General features: G+C 41.1%; 4 protein-coding genes across 9 annotated transcripts; 2 read left to right on the top strand and 2 right to left on the bottom strand.

The window, feature by feature from the left end:
- Positions 1 to 1243: 1243 nt before the first annotated feature.
- LOC145941247 (uncharacterized) lies at positions 1244 to 14188 on the bottom strand. Of its 2 annotated transcripts, none has more exons than XM_083047258.1 (10): positions 12210 to 14188; positions 9938 to 10069; positions 9254 to 9449; positions 8716 to 9142; positions 7691 to 8157; positions 7267 to 7592; positions 6895 to 7154; positions 6433 to 6703; positions 5747 to 5932; positions 1244 to 5667 (listed from the first exon to the last, which is right to left on the bottom strand). In XM_083047258.1, the coding sequence occupies exons 1-10, from the start codon at positions 12429 to 12431 to the stop codon at positions 1411 to 1413; spliced, it is 6744 nt and encodes a 2247-aa protein (XP_082903384.1). In that variant the 5' UTR covers positions 12432 to 14188; the 3' UTR covers positions 1244 to 1410. The 2 variants fall into 2 exon arrangements, with proteins under 2 accessions (XP_082903384.1, XP_082903376.1); XM_083047250.1 differs by having other exon boundaries at positions 9242 to 9449; positions 12210 to 14186.
- A 198-nt stretch (positions 14189 to 14386) lies between these two features.
- On the bottom strand, positions 14387 to 15461 carry Nd-b16.6 (NADH dehydrogenase (ubiquinone) B16.6 subunit). The gene is made up of 3 exons (XM_083047403.1): positions 15209 to 15461; positions 14918 to 15068; positions 14387 to 14786 (listed from the first exon to the last, which is right to left on the bottom strand). Exons 1-3 carry the CDS (start codon positions 15309 to 15311, stop codon positions 14579 to 14581), a joined length of 462 nt encoding a protein of 153 aa, XP_082903529.1. The 5' UTR covers positions 15312 to 15461; the 3' UTR covers positions 14387 to 14578.
- Positions 15462 to 16825: 1364 nt separating this feature from the next.
- Positions 16826 to 21867, top strand: Cp190 (centrosome-associated zinc finger protein CP190). Of its 5 annotated transcripts, none has more exons than XM_083047012.1 (5): positions 16826 to 16978; positions 17960 to 18155; positions 18230 to 18366; positions 18443 to 18700; positions 18778 to 21867. In XM_083047012.1, the coding sequence occupies exons 2-5, from the start codon at positions 17988 to 17990 to the stop codon at positions 20819 to 20821; spliced, it is 2607 nt and encodes an 868-aa protein (XP_082903138.1). In that variant the 5' UTR covers positions 16826 to 16978; positions 17960 to 17987; the 3' UTR covers positions 20822 to 21867. The 5 variants fall into 5 exon arrangements, with proteins under 5 accessions (XP_082903138.1, XP_082903167.1, XP_082903148.1 ...); XM_083047041.1 differs by having other exon boundaries at positions 16827 to 16964; XM_083047022.1 differs by lacking the exon at positions 16826 to 16978 and adding an exon at positions 16991 to 17142.
- Positions 21868 to 21946: 79 nt separating this feature from the next.
- LOC145941210 (zinc finger CCHC-type and RNA-binding motif-containing protein 1) lies at positions 21947 to 23337 on the top strand. Its single transcript, XM_083047174.1, has 4 exons — positions 21947 to 22081; positions 22166 to 22277; positions 22589 to 22942; positions 23079 to 23337. The coding sequence occupies exons 1-4, from the start codon at positions 21969 to 21971 to the stop codon at positions 23205 to 23207; spliced, it is 708 nt and encodes a 235-aa protein (XP_082903300.1). The 5' UTR covers positions 21947 to 21968; the 3' UTR covers positions 23208 to 23337.
- The last annotated feature ends 139 nt before the right edge of the window (positions 23338 to 23476 follow it).

Genomic DNA, 23476 nt, shown 5'->3' with positions numbered 1-23476 from the left:
TTCTATTTTCTATTCTGACCCTTTTCTCTTTCCCTATCTTTCTCGCTTACTTCATTTAACAATTTGAACAATGGTGAAGATCTGCAAGGCGGTTAAATTAATATAATACAAAGCAACGACTGACTATCTCTCGCATCTGAATCTCAACTAATCGTGTTAATATTTGTAATTGAGGTACATTCCTTTTTTCTCTCTTTTAATATACGAATCTTGAGTCTTTCCGTATCGTTGATGTATACATACATACGTTCATCCATCCATACGTACAAACACACTCTCGCATTACATAACTGTACAGATTGATCGTTTTAAAGCTATTTTATATATGTATAAACCCCTTCATTTCTTTCTTTCTATATCACTTTTCCATAAAAATATAGCGAAGGTGTACGATTTTCGCTTATCATATTCACGCTAAGAAAAGAGAATCCTGATATAGGAAACGTTTAAATCTGTCTCGAAATATGTATGGATGGTACTTGTTGCTTCTGTTATTATATTACTCGACTCTATTTACCGGAGTTTGATGGCTTGTCATGTGTGTTTCTCGGTATACAGTTTCATGATCTTTCGCTAAAGCAAATGCACGCGGAAAAAGTGAATTCGAAATAATTTTTCAATGAAAGAAGTTGATCGAGCGTATTTCAACGTCTCTGTAATAACTTGGCAATCATATTTCTTTACAATAATATAATTGTCATGGCTTTTTTACTTGCACGATTGCATTTTCTAGATGATTAATATCGTCAACCATAATGAAAGAAAATTAAGAATTTAAATTTGCGGACTTTGATCTTGCCTCTCTCAAAAACACGTGACACGTTTCATTAATTCGCATCCTACCGTCTAACGGATGGCATTTATTAATCGTGGGCTATAGTCGCAATATATTATTGTCAAAAAAGTGCTTTATCGATGATAAAATAATATATCGGGAACATAAAAAACGTGTCGTAAACTGTAGCTCTCGGTAATCTAACACATAACGCGATACTTATTACATATGTATTATGATTCAAAATCGTATTTTACTCTGCGCAACGATTAACTTGTTTTTTTCGGAAGTTTGCAATGTTTCGCGAATCGTGTTTACACGACGCACCTCTGGCAGATCGATAAAAACGAAACATACTCTCTCGTGTGAAAATCGTAATCTCTTCTTACGCTTAGTCTATCAAAAATCCTCCGAAGTTACAAACTACTCCTCTCCTCGCTTATACTCTACTGTACAATAATTGTTTCGTTTTTGTTTTTGTTTTTTTTTCAAGGTACATATGACGTATTTTTGACGCAAGTCTCGATCAGTCCCAAGGTTGTATTAATTATATATCTTACACTTTATTACAGAATTATAATTACTATACTCTAGATATATCTCTCTTCCCCCGTTTTGGCACTCGTCTCCCTACTCTATTTCTGGGCGTCACTACTATTCTCCTCTACATTTTCATCCCCCCCGCTCTCGTCCTCGTTCTCCGACACATCCTGAACATAGGACATACCTTGTATCTCAGTCTGCGTGACGTCGGTTTCGTTTCGCGTCGCAAAATCCTCCTCCTCGTCCTCCGCCTCTTCCGCGATCTCGTAAGTATTCCCTGGGTAAATATACTGTGCCTCCTCGGCGTTAGAGTCCTCGTTATCGATATCTAACACGTTATGCTGTATCAAAATCGGATTACCTTCCGCGTCATTAGTCATCATTAACACTGTCCCGTCTAGGCTATGTATCTCGTGCACCTGTTCCCCACTATCATCATCTCTATCATCGTCCATGACGTTCTCATCCGCGGAATCTTCCTGGTAGTCGTCGCCCTCCAGATCGTTGATGTTCCTCTTGACAAACTCTTCCTCGTTCTTCACCACCATCACATCTCTGTCTTCGGCGTCGGAATCGCAATCGCGTGCATCATCCTCGTCGTCCCATGTCACGGGTAGATCGTTGTTATTAGCCACGAAGAAGTTGGACTCATTCGACGGTGCCGCCGTATTTTCCCCGTCAGTTTTAATCTCCGTTATCTCGCATCCCTCCATCAACTTGTCCATATTCAGCGATATCATCGGACTAAGCTTATGCCTTGTACGATCCATCGTATTGCTGTGCTCTTCGGATTCGTTTTCTGGTAACAAAGGCATTATCGGACTCAGCACAGGCGGTCCGTCGTCGTCGTCGTCGTCGTCCTCATCGTTTTCCTCCCCCTCTTCTTCTTCTTCTTCTTCCTCCTCCTCATCTTTAGCGTCATTTTCGCCATCGTTTTCATCTTCTCCACTCTCAGCCTCGGCCTCGCTTGTAACGTCACCTTCACCTTCACCTTCACCTTCATCTTCATCTTCATTATCATCTTCAACTTCACCCTCATCTTCACCCTCATCTTCACCCTCACCCTCATCTTCATCTTCATCTTCACCTTCACCTTCACCCTCACTTTCATCCTCATCGCCCTCTTCTTCTTCGTCGTTTTCATTGTTTTCCTCTTCGTCATCTTCCTCGTTATCATTCTCGTTGTCATTGGAGTAGTCACTTGCCGTAGCTGCAGTGGATTCCTGGAGACGCACCGCCTTAAATTTGTCTACGTTTGTAGGTGCACCGGGAATCAGTAAGTTATTCAAATTACTCTGTTTATTTTGGTCTGCATCCGTCGCCGCGATAACGGAAGCGGTTCTCTGATCCTCGTACTTCTCCATCGCCGAGTTCTCTTCGTGTATCCTGAACCTATCGATATTTTTGAATTGCATCGTTTCCTTCCGCATCATGTGCAAATCCGTCATATTCGATTCTTCACTTTCGGAATTACATCTACTGTCACCACTCGCGGCGCTCGAGCTTCTCGTGTCCGAGTCAGATTCGTTCTCATTCTCCTCTTCTTCCTCTTCCTGCTTCTCCTCCTCTTCTTCTTCCTCCTCGCCCTCGTTCTCGCTCGAACTACTATCACTATCCGAGTCGTCGCTATCCGAATTGTCTTCCTCGCTATTGTTCTCTTCGTTTTGGATGCTTCTGCTACCTTCTTCGCCCTCCGATTCGAAATCCGCTTCTTCAACTTCCTCTTCGATGACCGACGTTTCATCGGCGATCAAACTACCCTTCTCATCGTTGTCGTTTTTCGTGTTATCTTCAATATCCGCCGTCACCGCGTGATTCTCAAATTCTGACTTGCCGTTGCAACTTGCCGCGTGTTCGCCGAGCTTTTCCTCACTCGCGAAACCTTGCTGGCACTTGTCGCACCGGAAGTAGCCGATATGAATGCTCATGTGCAGCAGCAGTTTACTTCTCGCGTTGTGATATCTGCCACACGTCTTGCACGTGAAATTGTTGCCCTCCGGCGACAAAACAGGGGCGTGCTCGGCCTTCAGGTGATCACTCAGGTCTTGATAGGATTTGCATAGCTTCAAGCACACACCACAAGTGACGGCGGCTTCGGCGCGATGGAAGCGAATCAGATGTTGCCACAGGTGCTTCTTGGCGGGCCACTGTTTACCGCAGACCTCGCACGTGCACTCGGTATTGGTCGTTTCGTCGTACACCTTGCGCGAGTCTTTGCGCGAGACCTTGCCATTACCGGTAGACTTCATCTGCGACAACGGCATGAGATTCGGCACCGGTTTCTGGGCCGAGAATTGCAGATTGATGTCCTCGAACAGATTGAAGTCAGGAATGTTCAAGTTGGATTCGTTCATCAACGGTTCCTCTCGCTGAATCTGATTATTGTTCTTCAGATGCGACTCCAGAATCGATGTCGGGATATTATTCGGGGCGTCGAATCTGCATACCGAGTTTCGTCGCGTGCACGCGTTGATGTGATTCCAAAACAGGGTCTTGGTGGAGAAATTCTTGTTGCAATTCTTGCACTCGTAGTTGTTTCTGTTTCTCATTTTACGCTTGTCGCCGTTGCTCTTCTTAAACTTCTTGAACATATGAACAGGATTGGTATTGTGAACGTTCTGATAATGCTTGGCGAGGGTGTCCGAATTGAGGAACATCTCGGGACATATATTGCAATCGTACGTATCATTCGGGGATCGTCTGCGTTTGCGGGAATCACTCGAGCTCTCGTCGCACATCTCCTCGTCGTACTCGAGATCGTCCGGTTCCTCCTTCACGACGATATCGGGCGTCTCGTAATCTTCCCTCTTCGCACTCATGTCCATTCTATATTCGAAAACGGCTAATTGGTCCTTCGAAACATTGTGCACGTGTTCGTAGTGATCCCGTATATCGTTCTCGTCCGTGAAAACTGCTAAACACTGTTTGCACGTGAGAAAAACTTTTCCATGACATTTCTTCGTGTGATCGAAAGCCTTCCACTTGGACGCGTACTGCTTGCCACACACCTGACACGTGTTCGGATTGGAAAGAACGCTGCTGTGCTCTCCCTCGACGTGTTTCTTCAAGTCTTTCGGATCCTTCATAGGAATGAGACAGACGCCGCAGGAGACACCGATCTCGTTCCGATGTAACGATAACACGTGCATCTTCAACTTGAGTTTGTTCTCCACGGTGTCGCCGCAAAAATCGCAGACGTTCGGGTTGCTGTGATACTTGTGATCCTTTCGATGAGACTCGAGATCCTCCTTGGTGCGGAAGAGTTTCTTACAGCTTGGATGCTCGCACGTCAGATCCGGGTGATCCATATGATTGACGCGATTGTGCGTCATGATACCCAGCTTGGAGGTGATGGTCTCGTTACACAAATGGCAGGTATACGTGCTGTGGTGATTCTCGATGTGCTTCTGCAGACTCGCACGATCCTTGAATATCCTCTCGCAGGCTCGGCAGCGGGTCAATAATGCTCCAGGATCCTTACGATAGTTTTGGCAGCCCTTCATATGACGTCGGAGCAGGTAACGCTTGTGGAATCCCTTGTTACACTTCTCGCAATAATGTAAAACACCATCTTCCGTACTCAAGGACTTGGAAACGACGCAGTTCTGATTGTCCTTGCTACCCATGGTGGGGACGTACCTGTGAATCTTCGCGATGTGCGCCGTCAGATGATCTCTCGACGCGCTTGTTTTCGCACAGTATGGACAAGTCACGTCGGCGTGACCCTTGTGTACTCTATTCACATGTTTCCACAAGTGCGACGTCCTACCATAGTACTTGACGCATAGATCGCACGGGAAGAGATTGTGCACCACCCGACGATGATTGCGTAAACTGTCTAGAGTCGTGAACTTGTGCTCGGGGCACTGATCGCATTTCAATTTGACGTCTACAGCAATCCTGTTGTTGCCGTGCTCGAGCTTGATCGATTCGTTGGTCGTTTCGTTGAGGTTGCTATTATCACACGCGACGTCCGCGACTACCGCCGCCGCTGCTGCCACCTCCAAACCGTGGATCTTTCTATGCCGGGACATTTTGGATTTATTGGAATACGGCCTACCGCAAATATCACAACTGAAATCACCACTGGTCAGTGGCCAATGTTTCGCCTTAACGTGGGCACTTAACTGCACCACGTCGGAAAATACTTTCAGACAAACGCCGCAGATCAAGGGCACCATGTCCGCGTGGACGCCCATCACGTGTTTCCAGTAATCGACACGGGTAGGCCATAATTTCCCGCATATCTCGCAGGTGTTCGGCGACGGACCTTGGATCAAATGATGCTGATAATGGTCATTGCGCAACAATTTTGTTGCGAATATCTTCCCACAGTTTTCATATTCGCACTGAAACGATAAATAATGAGGTCAGAATCAGTATGACGAAGAAAAGAAACGTGATAAGAATCTATTATCTCTAACTCACCTTGATAGAAGATTCGTTACTATGCATGTTGTTGATATGCAACCAACGTTCCCATTTGCTCGAATGAGAACTACCGCAGATTTCGCATACGAAAAACAAATGATACTGAGCCCTATTACCGTTGCCGTTGACATTCGCAGCGTTTCCACTTCCCGCGGCGTCTCCCGACGGAATTATCTGTTCGGGCTGCAACAAGAAAATTTTTTAATCTCTACACTATATAATATCGCTAAAGTATCCCGCACTAATCTTATGTGAAATGGATTTCGGTTAAATAAACTGGTTTCTTCATATATTGTAGCTTATGACCTGCTGAACAAAAGATGCAATAGTTTCAAATCTAAATAATGGACAATTATTGAGTTACAGCCAGTCAAACAGCTCGCAAAGCCCGAGTTTTTCATGTTTGACTGATTGTAAATCAGTAACTGTCTATTATTTAGCTTTGAGTCTATTACATTTTTTGTTCAGTAGATCATAAGCTATAACATATGAGAAAACCAGCTAATTTTATCGGGATTCAAATTTCATGTAAGATTTCATACAAATTCAAAAATTCCGCACTAATTCTATATAAAATTGAATCTTAGTCAAATCTGCTAGTTTTCTCTGCTGTGGGAAGATATGCGCTTTTTCATTATTATAATCATTGTTAATCACTTATTAATATAATTTTATAATTTTACCTTATGCGCATTTCTCTGATGTCGTATAAGATGATCCTCGCTTGGAAAAGGTTTACAACAAATGTAACAATCGACTTTCTCGCTATCTTCTCCATCAAAATCTATTACTTGCTCATTTCCTTCGGTACCATTTAAGTTTTCGTTATAATAATTACTGTTTAATTGTACAAAAATTGCAGGATCCAACCCAGAGTCGATATTGTGTATCGAGACATGAGCGATTAGCTTCTTTCTCGAATCATGCTGTCTACCGCATATTGTGCAGCTGTACCTATTTCAGTAGTTTGTAAATACATTTTACATTTATTACGCTTTATAATACATACTTGTATTTTACGAAAATACTGACTAATACATTACGAAACAGAGGAACATGAAAAACTATAATCTAAGAAAAGTAAGTTTTAAAAATTGTATAAAATGAAAGTAGAGAGAGACGCAATATATATAAGCAGCTTGTACCTTCTTTGTTCCGATATCAAAAGCTTGGATTTTCCGTGGTACATGTAAAGATGACTCTGGAGTTGTGTATTATCATTACAAATCTTTAAACACACTCCACAGGCGAATGCAGCAAGTTCCTTATGCGTTGCACGCATATGTAACCATAACGACGCTCGATCATTAAAGTCCCTCGTACAAATCTCACACATAAATACTGTTTCGATTTCTACATTCTCGTGGTTGTTTTTCGAGTCTTTGTCATCATTGTCCAAATTTATCTGTAATTTATATTTAATGTAACGCACGTATATGTATATCACATCGTATCACATTGTAGCATATCGTCCTTTGGTATAATAAAAAAAGGATGAAATAAAAGTGTTACTTTACCTCAGGTGACGACGAAAACTCTGGTGGTTCCTTTATTTCGCTCTGCTCGTAAATGCTGACATCCATTCGATTCCAATTCTGCGGCATCACAGATGTCTTTAGACACTTGTCGCTCTCGATGATAGGAGTAGGATCGACGCCGTGTGCCGTCGTAATGTGCCTTATCAATGAGGATTTCAAAACGAAATCCTTCTTGCATAGTATGCAGATAAACGGCTTCTCGGCATCATGCCTAACTTCGTGCAACTTTAAACTGTCCACCGATGTGAAACTTTGCGGACAAGATTCGCAATACCACCTTTTTATCTCAGGATTCGTCTCACCTTCTAAATATAACGATCCAAAATTAGGTAGTTTTTTAATCCTATGTGTGAAATTTTCATTCGTTCTATATATATGTAATTTTAATCATTGAAAATTTTACCTATCTTGACCATTTTTCTCGTCTTGCAACTCGACGTTGAACCATCATCGTCGTAATTCCGTTTTAAACTGTCTCCCTTAGTCAACGCGTGTTTCAATATAGTCAAATTCGGATTCTTGGCCAGTTTAGCCTCGGCACTCCTAAAGTCTTTGTTCTCGTCATCCGAGTCTGCAGTACTCGACATATCGGACACATCGATTACACTCTTATTGTTCGACGCGTCAGCTTGCCCTAATAGATCGGAGCGTTGTTCCTCGCATATCTGACGATGCGCGTTGAAATCTGCCAGATCTTTATAAACCATCGGACACGTTTGACATTGATAACGAGTCTCCGGGCGGGCAAGGGAAACCGATAATTCCGGGGGTGGCGGTAGACCGGCGTGTCGCGATTTTATATGCTCCTCAAGGTTGTATCGCGTCGAATATATGCGCGAGCAGTACCCACACGTTACCGCAGGATGTCCTCTAAAATAAAATGAGAGCCAAGCATTAATAACTTAGAAATGTTAAAAACGTTTAAAATTAAGCTATTAAAATATTAAAATAAACCATTACAAATTATATAGTTTTCAGAATCATCTGGTGGCTTGATGAGAAGTCCTAGCTTTAAAAGAAAAAAAGTTTAGCTCAAAAAAATAACACATCCTACTTTTTAAGTATTTTAAGAGCATTTCTAATCAAGAACTTTAATAATACCTTTACCAATAGACTCATTACGTTGCATTACAATAACAAAACATTAATTAGAATTGGGGTTTTCGGGTTTGAACCGCGTAAACTTTTTGTTTGATTACAACGTTTCGTGAACATTTCAGCTCACTTAATCAGGGAGAAACAACCTGATACTTAACTACTACTACTACTATTACTAGTATCAGGTTCCTCCCTGATGAAGTGAGCTGAAATGTTCACGAAACGTTGGAATCAAACAAAAAGTCTACGCGGTTCAAACTCGAAAACCAATTCTAATTACAACTAATTTACATGTAAAATATAACTAGGCTTGCTGAAGCTCGCGCTCACCGATGTGTCGTAGAAACGTGCCCCCAGCGATGCTTCGCAGTAGAATACGATTTGTGACAGAGATCGCATTGGTACGGTCGCTGATACGAGGTATGATCGTCGGTGATGACCCTTTCACCGATCACATCACCCTCGCCCACGTGAATCCTCGCGTGCAGCGACAGATGACCCTTGGAGCTAAACGCCTTGTTGCACAGAGAGCACACATAGACCTCGTGCTGCTGCGACGTAGGTGGAAAGACTGCCGCGACGTCTTGCTGACCGGTAGCAGCGGCACTCGTATTGTTCGCGACGCACTCTTCCTCGTTTTCCTCGGTTACCATCGGCGTCATTTCTAAGAAGTCGCTAGGATTTGTCTCCATGTCCATCTCATATCCTTCTTCGTAATCGATCTCTGAACGCCGATCCTCCGTCGAATCATCGAGTACTGAGTATAGAAATAACGTATGCGTAAGCGACAACTTTTACAAAAGACTTTTAAAAGAGGAAAAAGAATGTTTTTTTGGGACTGAATGACCTAACGTACCTTCGTCCGTACCTTCGCTCGCGTCGAGAATCTCTGGCTCGATCTCGGCCTCACCGTCAGAATTCAATCTCGGCGGTGTACCTAACGCGGCGTTCGGATTAACCACAGGCGCCTCCGGGATAAATATTGGCATATTTTCCTTTCCCTTGAAAAGCTCCGCGTGCATCTCGCTGCACTGCGCGCTATCATTTGCACCGTCATCGTTTGTCTACGACACGTACACACTCAATGAATTTATATACATACACATATTTTATATATTTATATATAAAACGAAAAAATCTCTGATTTATAACACGTGGCTGTGCGATATGAAAATTATCTCTAGAAATCTTCCTTTTATTCGAATACTCGTTTAGGAAATCTTTAGAATCATTAAAAATAACAATATATATATATAAATATAACAAAGCAATATATATAAATATAATATATAATAAATATATATAATAAATATATAATAAATACATGAGCTATTGATATATGATATGCTTGATTTTATAAATATGATTTATGCTCTAATTTGCAAACTAGAAGTTTTAAAATATAGATGATCCAATTTTACTGAAAAGAGAGAAAACCAGATTGGTATCGGAATTGTGCGATTACGTTTCGATTCGTTCTCCATATTTTTCTGTCAAGCGCACAAATCAGAGATTAAGTTCGCTCCAACATCGGATCGAGAGGGACACTTACGCCTTCCTTGGGCCTATTTCTTTCCAGCCAAGCGGCCGCGTTTACGCACGCGGTTCTGAAGTCGTAAAAATTTTCCAAATTGTACATGCATCGATAACACAGAACTTTCGGCAAACGATCGTCTTCCTCTATCTGCAACACAAGAATTTTCGACGCTTGCATAAAAGAGTACGTGTCAAAAATTTTACAGTAGCGATTAATAAACCTAATTCCCCTTTTCATCTCTCGTGTATTTGCAAATATTTAATTAGAAATTATCGCTAAATTCTCATTGATAGTTCGATAACAGATTAACGATGATAACAAAGTGAAAATTAAATTAGATATTTAATATGTATATTAATGTTTAACTAACGTTTTGCACAATCGTTTGTCATTTATAATTAATTCTAGAATAATGTCATCAATATTCAAATGGGAGAGATAAAATGAAACTAATTATTAATTATTTATTACTATTATATTACTTTCTATATTATTTTGTTATTACAATATGTGTATCTTGGCTCTATTATGGATTAAAATAAAATAGCTTTAATTTATATATATATATATATATATATATATATATATATATCATATGCGAATAAATCTGTCGCAAGCACAATGTTATTATTATATTGACTGCTATTTTAATTATCTTTCGCGTCGTTAAAAACTAGTAAATCCCTCGTAAAATGTTCGCGCCTCTATCCTCTCGTTATTAAAATGCACGTCGTACGTTACGTTCGTCGCCGACGAGAATTTCGTAACAATCAATCTCAATGAATACAACTCGGATGCAATCTGCAATTCTAAGATGCAATTAGCGGTCTCTTCAGAAATTTACCGAAAATTAAAATTTCGCTTCCCTCTGATGCATCACATATAAACTACCGCGTAAAACGTTTTTATCGAAGAAGAAATTCTTTAACAAATTTAACTTTTACAAATAAATTGTTATAAAAAATACAATTTCTGAGGGATTTAACGATAATATTTATAATCTTTTTATAAATTAATTTTTTTTTATATTTTTAAATCTCTCATAAATTTATTATCTTATTAAAATTATATTGAATATAAATTATATAATATATATAAATTTATTTGAACTTGTAACCCCAGAATATTATGCAAATTAATAATTCATATAGTATAAGGATAAGGTATAAGGCATCTTAAAGGAGATCGCGTGTTTCGTCACGTGTCTCGTACATATTTCAAAGAATAATAAATGCATCCTCGAGGAAGCTCGCGTGTTTCGTAATAAGTACATTATTTATTTTTGTTTTCCATCTTTTTTATCTCTCTACACGCGCGCGAGCTTAAATAAACCCCCTTGATTAATAAAGCGACTAGAGATAAACCGGATGGATACTCTTGATTAAACGTGCTCTGGGATAGAGCAACATCCCTCTCGTGCAACAGGGATGGTGCAGCACGTGATCTCGTGAAAAATATCAAAGGGCACGAGAGAAGGAGGAGAAGACGAGGAAAATTCGCCGGGAGCCAGCAAAGGATCTACATCCAATTCAGACGACTCGCTCCGGTCGGCGATGACCGAGTCCCTCGTGGAGGAAGGAAGAGTAGTTGAGTCGTGGCGACAAACAAAATGTCGTCGGCGCGTCGCGCGACGGGGCGTCCGTCTCTCCTTGCCGAGGCCTCGCCGTCCTCGATAAGCGATGGCGATTCCGCTGCACTGGGTGGAATTCGAGGACACGCTCGCTCGCTCGGCGAGCGAAAGAGCGAGCGAGCGAACGCGATGGCCGACGGCGACGACGCGGCGGTGGGAAGGAAACCTTCACCCAGTAACGCCCCGTCGATGCCGAACGAGTCGTCCGTGAATCTCTCTCTCTCTCTCTCTCTCTCTCTCTCTCTCTCTCTCTCTCTCTCTCTCTCTCTCTCTCTCTCTCTCTCTTTCTCTCCGTCTGCCTGCCTGTCGCTGTCTCTCTCGCACTCTCTGTCCGTCTCTCTCTCTCTCTCTCTCTTTCTCTCTCTCTCTCTTTCTCTCTCTCTCTCCCTCTCGATCACGTCTCGGAAGAATGAGATCGAGGACGAGTGGTGCAGGGCCACGAAGCGTCGAGGGAGGTGACTCAGAAACGTAAATGAAATCGAGAGAAAGAGAGAGAGAGAAGGAACGAGGGACGCTACGGGACAAAGAGATGAAGAGAGACGGAAGAGGGAAAAGAAGGGAAGAGAAAAGAAAGACGTGGAGGTTCGAAAGCGAGGTTCTCCACGAGGAAACGGGATAATATCAAGCGGCGAAGAAGAGAAGAACAAAGGGACTCACCTTGAACGGCAGGCAGGTCTGGATTTTGTCAACGAGCTGCCGGTTTATGCCTTCCTGCCCGAATATGTGCATGCTGACGTTGTCGTAAGAGGCGCACAGGCGACAGAGATCGTGATAAGATCTCCTCCGCTCCATCGGCATCGTCGTCGTCGACGAAGACGTCATCCTCGTCGACGTCGTCGCCGACATCGGCGCTATCGTTACGTTCCTCGCGCTCTCCATCGAGAAAAATTCGCGTCCCTCGCTGTCTCTCTCCTTCTCACTGATCCCTCCGTCGTAATCGTAACTACAGCGTCGTCGTCGTCGTCGTCGTTGTCGTCGTCGTCGGCGTCGATGGCGAGAGACCACGGACTACGGATGGGAGTGACGCGCCGACAACGTCGCAACGTTTCAACTACCTAAGTCCTCCCAGCCGGACGGATGGAAAAACTATGATGGACGACGACAACGAGACAACGTAATCTCACGGTCTCTCTACCGCTGCCCGGGGACGAACTGGCAGCAGACTCCGTGCTCTCTCTTTCTATCTTGCTCTCTCTCTCTCTCCTTCCGTCTCTCTCTATCTCCTTCCTTCTCACTCTCGCTCTCTCACTCTATCCCACCGATAAGGCCCACACCTCGTTGGCCTCTTCTTCTTCTTCGTCGAGAGCGGCTACCTACCTACCTACGTGCCTTCGTTCGCTCGACTACCTGCCTTCACCGTTGGTGGCCTAGGCTACGCATCGAGCTTCCTCTTCCGTTCCTCGGGCCGCATCCTTCGTGGTGACTGGTGACGCCGTCGTCGCCGCTGCCGCTGCCTCTACCGCCGCCCGTGGTGATGCTCGGCTCGCTGCGACGCCGCTCTTCCCCGGGATAGGCAGCGCGCTGCACCACACTGCACTATTCACCCGCACCTCGCCTCGCCTCGTCTCGTCTAGCTGCGTCGCACTCTATCTACCGCACCGGTCGGTTCGCGGTCAGGTCAGGTCGTCGCCGTCGCCGTCGTCGTCGTCGTCGTCGTAATTAACACCGCGCGTTGCCGTAGCTACCGCTAGGAATTAAAGGGGACTCGCTTCACGCTCGTCGCTGCGGCTGAGCCGCGTCTGCCGAAGCTGCTCGATGCTGCTTCCTGGCGATCTCCGTGACGGTGGGAGCTCCGGGCGCCGCCATCTTGTATACAGACACTTGTTTCGTAGCCGGCGGCGGTACGGATACGGATCGACGCGGTGTACCGTTGCCGCGCGCCTACAGCGACGACGCATTGGTTACCGCGTTTCTGGAAATCGCATCGCCACCCGTCCGGCAGCAGGGAGAGAGGAGAGGAAAAAAACCACGAGCGGAGCGAAACTGCGGAGCACGTGACACGCGAGCGTCCCATACGCGGACGCCAAGTACCACGTGATCGCCCGCGCGCGCCGCCGATTGGCTGTTGCCGCCCGCGCTGATCGTTCATTGGCGCGCGTCGACTCGAACGAGTTTCGCGTTGACTTTTCGAACGTCGGAGGGAAGGAACGCGAGTTAAACATTTTCTGTTCTCAAATCCTTTCATCATTTTTGCTTCTTCTTAAAATGCTGTAGATATGAGAAAATAAGCCTAGTATACCTTGAATTTTATTAGAATTTACACATGTTTCATCTTTTCTCTTGTTTCTTTGTAACAAATATAAGTTTAATCAAAAATGACTTTTTTTTTTTTCATTGAATATTTGCAGACAAATATTGATAATATATCGGATTTATATACATATATGTATATATACATGCGCGTTGTGTGCATGAACTAAAAATAACAAGATGTTATCATGAGGTAACATGTATAAAAAGGTACGCCATATTGTTGACACCAAAAGCTACCAATCAATCGAAAGTTGTATCAATAAAATAGCGTAGCAAATCAAGTTTGCTCTTTTCGTTCCGTTACTTTCCCCCCCCCCTTTTTTTATATACAAATATAGAAACTTTAAACTTTTATCTAATTATCACTTTATAGCTTATAAAAGTTAAGTGTGAAGACATAATTAAATCATATATATGCATAAATAATTATATCATGTATAGATATTTGATTTGATATTTATTATAGAAACTTAAAGAAAGGAGCAAAAAGGCATCAAATAACATTTTATTAAGCTTATATCACTTTAAGTAACTGAAATAAACGCCAAAAATTTAGGAAAGAGAATATTCGCATACAGGAATATTACTGAACACAATTTTATTCTAACCTGCGGATATTTAAAATGTTATAATAATTTACTCACGATATAATTATACTTCTCATTATTATTAACAGACTACTACTTTATGCAGGTTTATTGTTGGGTTTACAATTTATAATAAGCCACAAGTGGCCAGAACCTGCGAGTGAATCCCAAATGTTAACGATACCTTTATGTCATCAAGTGACGGCAACTACGATCGGCGACTTTTTCAGGGTCAGCATGCGCGAAGTGTTCAATGAACAGAGGTTCCCTGAATTGATTTTCCTCATCCAGGAAGTATATCGGTTCTCCGTAGTAAGTACCGACTTCCCATCCCTCGACATTCTTCATCAACTCTGCCTCCTCATCTCGATTGCGTCTCATTTGTTTCAAGACACTTGTGCAAAAATAGAGAAATGATTATAAAAATCATAGCATTCAAGCAAGGTCATCTAATTGAGATCTCTTATTCAATTCCATTAGCTATAATAAAGCATTGGATGGCAAGACTATGCATGACATTCTTACGCTCTATCTCGTTCCGCTATCAGTGCTGGCCAGATAGCTAGACGTGCGCTTCTCATCTCAATCTGGTTTCGTTTAACAAGCTTGTAGTTCAGATAGTAGGCGTAGAATCCAACCACTGTGGTGGTGAAGAAAATCGTGAGCGTGCTCCTGGCTGCAAAGTTGAACGAAAACATTATTACGTAACGTTGTAGGTCACTATTTTTTTTTATTTATTTTTTTTTTATTTAACGATTCGATGAAAAGAAAATTGTATCGATAGATAATTGTATCATATATAAATCTGCTTTTTACCCCCAAGAATGGAGCGAAGCTTAACCCGGTCCGTTTGAATGGGACCATAGCCTCCTTTAGGTGGCAGATCCTGCAATCTTTTATCCGCCGTAGCCGCATCCATCCTGTATCAGTTATTTCCTCCTGCGATAGTGTTATTCGAATTAGAACATCACTCGGTTATATCTCACAATAAAGAGAGAAAGAGCCTCGAAAACATTCGTCCACCATCACGTAACGTCACACTCGTTCTCCGAAGAGAGATGGAACATGGAACTTCAATTTGTAGTAATACGACACTAATTCAAGAATCGACATAAAAATATCGAGAATAAAAATAATATAAAGACGTTTTTTCCTCTTACATTGATTTTAATCGCCTTTTACATTTTTACATCGTTTGGATAAAATTTACAATACGGACAAATCGAGAAATGTATCCAATATCTTCCTTCGGTGTAGACCTAAAATCCAATTCTCATGAATTCATATTTAATTAAAAATGCATTTAATTTGCACATAATTATCGATCATTATTAATTACCATCGGATCATTATTTTATATCGAGTTTTTTTCAAATACACATCCATACAATTGTTAAACATCTACTCGCTTCGAATTGAATACAAAAATTTGACGTATGAAAACGAGCCCAAAAGATCGCGACCAATCAGAGGCGCGGCTGCTCGCGTCCTGATTGGTCGAATCTCGAGCACCTGTCAAAAGTATTCGCGAGCGTTCTTGTCAAATTCAGTATCTTCGTGCTTCGATCATAGGCCGTTATTCATAGTCCGATCTTATATTTAAGATCATCTTAAGTCTGGTCAGAGGTTGACTTAAGATCCCATTCAACCAATCAAATAGCTGCGTAGCATCTCAAGTTCGGACTTAAGATGATCTTAAATATAAGATCGGACTATGAATACCGGCCATAGACATATTAAATATAGACTGCGCGTTTGGTTAAAAAGCTGTTAAAACTTTAGAAAGAGACAACATGCTTTCGTCACAGTATACTTACATACAGTAGGGACAGTCCTTTGTTCTCAAATCAGCCGCGCAGATTTGCTTGCGCATTGTAAGCGACCATTTTTATAAGTCATGCCAATCCCATTCAACATAAAGAACCCAATAACTCCATTACTGTGACTACATTTATAGTAAAATATAATCTGTAAAACTACAATATTATCATTTTGATTTCGCGTTTTATGCAATATTAAATTTTTATTCAGAAAAAATGACTATAAAATAATATATCGAAAATATTTCGCGCAAAATTGTTTTAATAGTAATGGGTACAACAAAAATATTGATACGGTGCTGCAACCAAAAGACATGGCGGACTGCTGAAAGGTCAGCTGAAAAAGATCAAAGGTTCCGACGCTGTGTGTCCCTACTGTATATAAGTATACTGTGCTTTCGTGGTGCATCTTTCTCTGTCTATCAAAACCTATCAATACCTTTTCATTCCCACTACTTTTTTATTCTACGAATCAACGAAGGCTTCGTTCCCCCACCACGCGTCGTTAGACAAAGAGGAGACTACCATGAAATCAGGCTCACTCTTTCTAAAGTTTCACGGTGCCCAAAGAAAGGAAAGGTAGGGAACGCGCAGTCTATATTTAATATGTCTATGGCTTCGATCCGCTCGACAACAACAGCTCCATCTATGAGTCACGACACATAATTGGGATGCTTGCTGTCGATTGCATACTGAGAAAATTCGTAAGAGATGGTGCTGAACGGGAAATATTGAGGGCTCGCTGCGAATAGGTATCCGACTTGTAGTAAGTGTGCAATAGAGATATTTTCGATTCGCTTTATGTATCGCGCGCGAGGCGGGCTCGCTCGCGAGAGCCGGGCAACAGCTGTTCGCGCGAGCGAACTCCAAGAGAGGACGCCGACCAGCCTCTTCCTTCCGCCGGGGAGGATGTGACAACGCGCGATTATAGTTATGTATGTCGTTCCCCGAGAGATCAAGTCGCCCGCCTTCCCACCGCGCTCTCGAGCCTCCTTCCGGTATCCTGTCCTCCTCGTCTTCTCCCTCGCGAAATCGCGTCCCTCCTCGCGCGAGAGTCCCTCGCGAGAAGGATATGCTCGATTTTTCTTTTTTTTTTTTTCCTTTTTATGATTCTCGCGTGAGCGCGCGCGCCTGTTAACTGTACTATACAGAGTATTGAGATATGTTACGAGTTTCGCGGAACCCTTATTACCGTCCTTGATTCAGCGAGGATGGATCGACCCTTCGTGTCGATAGAATTTTCCAAGCTTCTTTGCGACTCGTAAGATCGAGGAAATCACACATACACTTATACAAGAAAATATATGGGAGCAATATATAGCAGAAATATTAGGGACACATTTTATGAAGATACTCCAATATATTCTTATTTATTAAATCGTTGATATTATTTGAATTATCATAATTACAATACCAAGTGCAATGTAATTATTTTATCCGCGTGTCTTATTCCACTATTGCGTTACTTTGCTGTCACATTAATGTATATACATGCATTTTATCAACATATATTATTTAATGTTTACAGAATAAAGCGTAAAGATTATAGCTAAAATAATTAATAAATTAATTATCCAGATCACATTTCTTCAGTTTATAGTTTAGTATTATTATATGAAAGATTTTGTGCAAATTGTTTTTATTGTGACTTACTCTTTTCTATAATTTGTATTATAATACTCCAAACTATAGAATAGTTAATATTTATATCCAATTATTATGTAATTTTTTTTATTACGTCAATCAGGTATTGATATTCTATCAAATACTTCATAATGGAGTCGGGAATAATTCAAGAGAAATCGCCCCCTTCGCGTGGATTAAAGCAAGTGAAGGTGGATAATTGGGGGTCATTCTTTCTTCAGCGAGTTCAGCAACTTTACTCTGAAGAACAATTTCTTGATCTTAAAATTAGATTTCCTACGAGCGATATTATTGTACAGGTAATAATATAAATAACGCGTAATGCTTATAAAGCTTATAATAATTCTGAATACATAAATAACAATTGTTGCAGGCCCATAAACTCGTAGTGGCGACATGTACAGACTATTTTATGCAACTTGAACAGCAGCAGAGAGAAAAGGACGAATTTAATGGTATAATTACTATGCCTTCAGACATGCCTTACGAGTGTGTTAAATCTATTATAAGGTGCGTACATTTTAATATTTATTATTGAAAACATTCTTATCAATTTTATATTGTACGATTGCATTTATATGTGCAGCTTTATGTACACTGGACAATTGGAATACTGGACGTCGGAGCAGCATGCTTTGTACCGTACGGCGCAAAAAATGAATATGACAGTGCTGACAAAATTGCTCGATGCTCAATTCAACACGAGCAATTTACAGGCCGATACGGCAAAGGCACCCGCGCGACCAATAACCGTCTCGAAATCGTCACCTCCCATTTCAAAACCGGTCATTAGCTCCATCACCCCGATGCCGACCTTACCTGGTCAGCCGTTGCCAGGCAGAAAGTATGTATTCCGTATTGGTTGTTTAATGTTCCAATTTTATCTATATAATAAATGTCAATAATTAATTATTATTAAAGACTACCCATTTGGAAGAGAAAGCTGGACGATTCTCCATCTATACCTTCGATAAATTACGAAGTACGAACATTCCACGGCACATCCTCGATGCATAAACCTCAGGAGACAACTCCCGGTCCATCGAGATTCGATCTTCCGGAAGCGGATGATATTGCTCTGGGAGTGTTTTCCTCGTTCGACGATATTACGTATAATACAAAGCCTATTGTTCAAGCATCCGATGCATATAAACAAGGAAATGCCTCTCGTAAACGTTCGCCGGACAGGGACAGTAAAAATGATACAACTGAAGACGAGGACGAAGAAAATCAGGGAAATGAGAGAAATGAGAACAATCTGAGAGACTCGAATTCGGACGACGATTGGAGTATATCCCAGGCTTTTTCGCAGAAATCTCAGGAAGGCCAGACCAAGCGAGTGCGTTTCGATCTGGAAGAGAAGGAAAATGTGGAGAAGCCTAAGTCGAATCGACCGAGCACCGACGATTCCATCAACAAACACGCAAAGATCATTAGAGAAGTATTGAAAAAGTATCCGCATTTAGTGAAGAACAATAAGAACATTCGGTTGAAGATCATGCAGAAGGAGTCGAAATCCTCCGACAGTAATGCTGGGTGCAAAACAAAAGTATCTTACATGGTCCTGAAATCCGATCATCTGCTGTCCAGTAATGGCGACGAGAACGATTCCAAGTGCAACGGCAGTATCGATGGCGAGACAGGTCCCTGGAAATGTAACAAATGCGATTTGGACGAGGAGTACACGAATTACTACATGTACAGAAGACACATGCAAGATGTGCACGAGGAGAAGTTCGATCCGAGAGTCTGCGAGCATTGCGGCTACAAAGCGACCAAGCGCAACATCCTGATGTACCATCTTTACACCAAGCACAACGTGCCGCCGCCCAAGAGCATGTGCTTCCCGAAGTGCCAGGCCTGTTCGTACGTCGCTCTCTCCGAAACTTTGCTGGTGCGTCATCAAATAAATCACAATCATCGACCCGCCACGCGACATCACTCTCTACCTTCCGAGGATATCCAATGCGGCCAGTGCAATCAGTCGTTCAAGAGCATCGCCGAGCTCACCACACACGAATTGAACAGCGGACACGGAGGTATGGCAGACGGCAAGGAGACCAAGGGCCATCGTTGTCCGTACTGCGGCAAGGTGTTTGTGCGCCTGACGAACTTGCAAGTACATCTAGACTGCGCGCACAAGGAGTTACATAGAGATACCAGTGAGTCTACGCAAGCTACACCGACCATCTCGTTGGAACCGTCATCCGAAGCGGAGGCTCTCAGCCACGTCGCCAGCGGCATAGCCGCTTCCCTCGGCGTTGGAGACGATACGGATGCCACTGTGGACACACAGGAGGAAGATGGTACGATGGTAAAAACTACGAACGACGGTCAGTTCATCGTACCAGACATTTTGGATGACATAACGCATAATATCACCTACAACGAGCACGAACTGGAGGGTCAGCATATGATTATGCTGGTGAATAACGATGAGAATTATCAGCACGTCGAGAATGATCATCATCAGCAGCCGCAACAGTTGGACATCGCTGATAATGAACAAATAGTGATGCAAGGTACGGACGACGGTATGATCGTATATATTCACGGCGCCGAGGAGGCTGATCATCGAGCTTACGAGAGCTATCAACCTGCTGAAGTTGCGCAGGATGCCGAGGAAATAGTCGAGGAAGTCGTCGAAGAGGTCGAGGAGGTCGAGGAAGTTATGGAGGAGGAAGAGGAGGTGACTCAAGACATGTTGGAGGATTGTGCTGATAATCAGGTCGAGGAAGTGATACAATACGTTGAGGAACAAACGGAGATAGTGGAGTACGATGAGGAGCAGTGCAGCGAACAGAGCAACAGCATGGACGAGAATCAAGACTCGGTCATGATCATCGAGGAAGAGCACGTCGAGGGGGACGAGGATATGGAAGAGATGACTGATAAGCAGCGCAAGAAGATGCAAAACTTCGCCACCGAATGGGACGAGGATAGCGCGGAAGCGACAGAGTCATGAACGTCATATTGTAACGTTGGATTTTATCTTATTTGCTTATGTAATATGTTATTAACTTTTATCATGGCTATATTCTCTAACGCTTCGATGAAGTTTTATTTTATACTTTACTCTGTGTAATATGCTTATCGATAAGTGATCGGTGACAGTAAGGAATGTTAGTGCAGACACACTACAGTTGACATTTCGCTACACAGTTTAGTGATGAAAACGACAAAATCAATCATCACGTTATTATATTTACTAGCAACAGGGAATATAATACTGAGTATTGAAGAAATTGTACTCTACACTTGTATATGTGAACTCTATCGTTGCACATTGTATTTTCTGGATTATTTTATTGAAGCAAACACTCCCAACACGAAGTGAAGTAAAATATATTTTACGATGCAAGTTACAGAACACGCATAAATCTTGACATGTATAGCCCTTACTATGATAGTACTTGTAAAAGCTCTACATAAGATTTATAGCCTCTATAAATGGAAAAAAAAAAAAAAAAAAAAAAATTCTTTTTATTATAAGAAACGTTTATATCTGCTTAAATATAGATCTTATAAAAATATATGTTACACTTATTAATTAAGGTATAGATTAATTTCGTGAAGATCCACAGTATATGCCAAAGCATATCGCTGACCAATCTAGCTTAATAGTGTTCTTGCAAAACAAAAAAATATATGACGTAGAAAAGAATTTTGGAAATAAATTTTCCTTCCAAACTCTGCCTCTACAATTAATATGATCGGATGACGAACTCTCTAATTTCTATAAAAGGCAAAGATGCACATAAGTTATAAATGCAAATGGTTTTATATTTTTAACTAAATTTTGCACATATTACATTAAAAAAATAATGAATGCGAAATATCTGTATCGAACACGAAATTTAGCTGTACATATTTTTTACATATATCGGCAAACATATTTGTTGACCCCACTTCCAACCTCTAGGTTACCCTAACCTTAATGTTTTTCGAGGTTGAAAGCAAATCTTGGAGCCCTGGTTGGAAGCGTTTTCTCTAAAAAGAAAACAAAAAGAAGAATAAAATATTTTTAGTGGGATATTTTATTTGCGTGAAATAAGAACGAGATTTTATATGATGGACAGTTTTTACAAAATGAGATAGAATCGAGAGAAAATATGAACGGTCATATCGCACCAAGCAAGTCTACTGTTTACGTTTCGAATTTACCATTTTCGTTAACCAACAATGACATTCATCAGCTGTTGGACAGTTATGGGAAAATTGTCAAGTGAGTAGTTATTAATAACGATAAAGTGCCTTGTTATTTGTTGTTTCGTTGTGCTAATGTTAATTTTGCGTCGTTTATTTTCAGAGTAACGATACTGAAGGACAAGGTAACGCGACGTAGTCGCGGGGTCGCCTTTGTGTTATTTCTTAAAGCAGAAGATGCTGTGTCCTGTGCGAAAGGCCTCAATAACACAGAAGTTAGAGAAATTTAATTTACCCTCAATTATTTAATACTGGGCAGCTTTACGTTATTTTATATATAATCTTTGATTTGTTATCCAATGCATATTTTTTATACTTAATATAATTCCAAACTCATTAAAGATATATATTAATAACTTTATATGTGCATTTAATAAGCTTAATTTGGATAGAATTGTCTTATTGAATAATTAAAATTTTAATCTCTATCTTTTCTAATTCTGGCTTTGCGAAGAATCATGATTATGTTAATGATTTGCATATATATGTATTACAGTAACATTTCTTTTTCTTTCAACTACATTAGATACTTGGTCGCACCGTGAAAAGTTCCATAGCAGTCGATAATGGTCGTAGCACTGAATTCATACGTCGCAGAGATTATCCGGACAAATCCCAGTGCTACGAATGTGGACAAGAAGGACATTTATCCTATTGCTGTAGCAGCAATATGTTAGGTCCCCGAAAACCGCCACCAAAGAGAGTCAGGATACGAAAGAAGAATGTGAAGCAAGAAAAGTATGATACAAGTTACTTCGATAGTGATAGCGATGATACGACGAGAAGGCCAAGGCGTAACACCAATGACGTCGATGATGTTGATGTCGATGACGATACGGAAGAGGAGCCTGAAACACTAAGCGCTGTCATTGCATTCGAGGTGTGCAATTATAATTTTTAATTAAAAGCTGAAGAGAAAAAAATTATATAAATCTTAAATGAGAAAAAAACAATTTTAAATCTTTATAGAATAAAAAGTTAACATTTTCATTTGATATGTTATTTGACGATTTCAGCAAAGGCGGACTGAAATGGAACGTAAACAAACGATAGACGAATGTAATAGAAAAGATAGTTCGACTATACCAAAAAAACGTTATAAAAAAAATGGCTATTTTAGTGACGAAGAAGATTTTAGTGAATAATATATATGATACCAATAACATATAATATCGACAATATCAATAATAATTGAATGTGATTATTCTGTAAATTACTGTAAGTATTATTTCTATGGCTTAAAAAATACATTGGTAAATTTTTTTCTTATTGATATTTTTTCGATTTGAAATTCAATTATTTAATAAAATAATTTGAGATAGCTAATTGAATTATTAATTTATAAAGATTATTGTTGATATTATTTGATCTAAAATTCAAGAAGAGCAGTAAAAGATGAACTTCAGATTTGTTC

This window comes from Prenolepis imparis, unplaced genomic scaffold (genome assembly GCF_030444845.1).
Source record: "Prenolepis imparis isolate NDT839.2.m4 unplaced genomic scaffold, iyPreImpa1.0 SCAF_1, whole genome shotgun sequence".
Taxonomy (NCBI): domain Eukaryota; kingdom Metazoa; phylum Arthropoda; class Insecta; order Hymenoptera; family Formicidae; genus Prenolepis; species Prenolepis imparis.
This window is presented reverse-complemented; position numbering and strand designations above follow the sequence as displayed.

Coding starts and splice junctions, on each gene's coding strand:
- LOC145941247 (XM_083047250.1), bottom strand. CDS start 12,431: ATGGAGAGCGCGAGGAACGTAACGATAGCGCCGATGTCGGCGACGACG. Junction 7,155..7,266: donor AGTTTTCGTCGTCACCTGAG/GTAAAGTAACAC, acceptor TATAAATTACAG/ATAAATTTGGACAATGATGA. Junction 6,704..6,894: donor TTGATATCGGAACAAAGAAG/GTACAAGCTGCT, acceptor CTACTGAAATAG/GTACAGCTGCACAATATGCG.
- Nd-b16.6 (XM_083047403.1), bottom strand. CDS start 15,311: ATGGATGCGGCTACGGCGGATAAAAGATTGCAGGATCTGCCACCTAAA. Junction 15,069..15,208: donor GCTTCGCTCCATTCTTGGGG/GTAAAAAGCAGA, acceptor TCAACTTTGCAG/CCAGGAGCACGCTCACGATT. Junction 14,787..14,917: donor ATAGCGGAACGAGATAGAGC/GTAAGAATGTCA, acceptor TTTTTGCACAAG/TGTCTTGAAACAAATGAGAC.
- Cp190 (XM_083047012.1), top strand. CDS start 17,988: ATGGAGTCGGGAATAATTCAAGAGAAATCGCCCCCTTCGCGTGGATTA. Junction 18,156..18,229: donor CGAGCGATATTATTGTACAG/GTAATAATATAA, acceptor CAATTGTTGCAG/GCCCATAAACTCGTAGTGGC. Junction 18,367..18,442: donor TGTGTTAAATCTATTATAAG/GTGCGTACATTT, acceptor TTATATGTGCAG/CTTTATGTACACTGGACAAT.
- LOC145941210 (XM_083047174.1), top strand. CDS start 21,969: ATGAACGGTCATATCGCACCAAGCAAGTCTACTGTTTACGTTTCGAAT. Junction 22,278..22,588: donor AAGGCCTCAATAACACAGAA/GTTAGAGAAATT, acceptor CAACTACATTAG/ATACTTGGTCGCACCGTGAA. Junction 22,943..23,078: donor GCGCTGTCATTGCATTCGAG/GTGTGCAATTAT, acceptor TGACGATTTCAG/CAAAGGCGGACTGAAATGGA.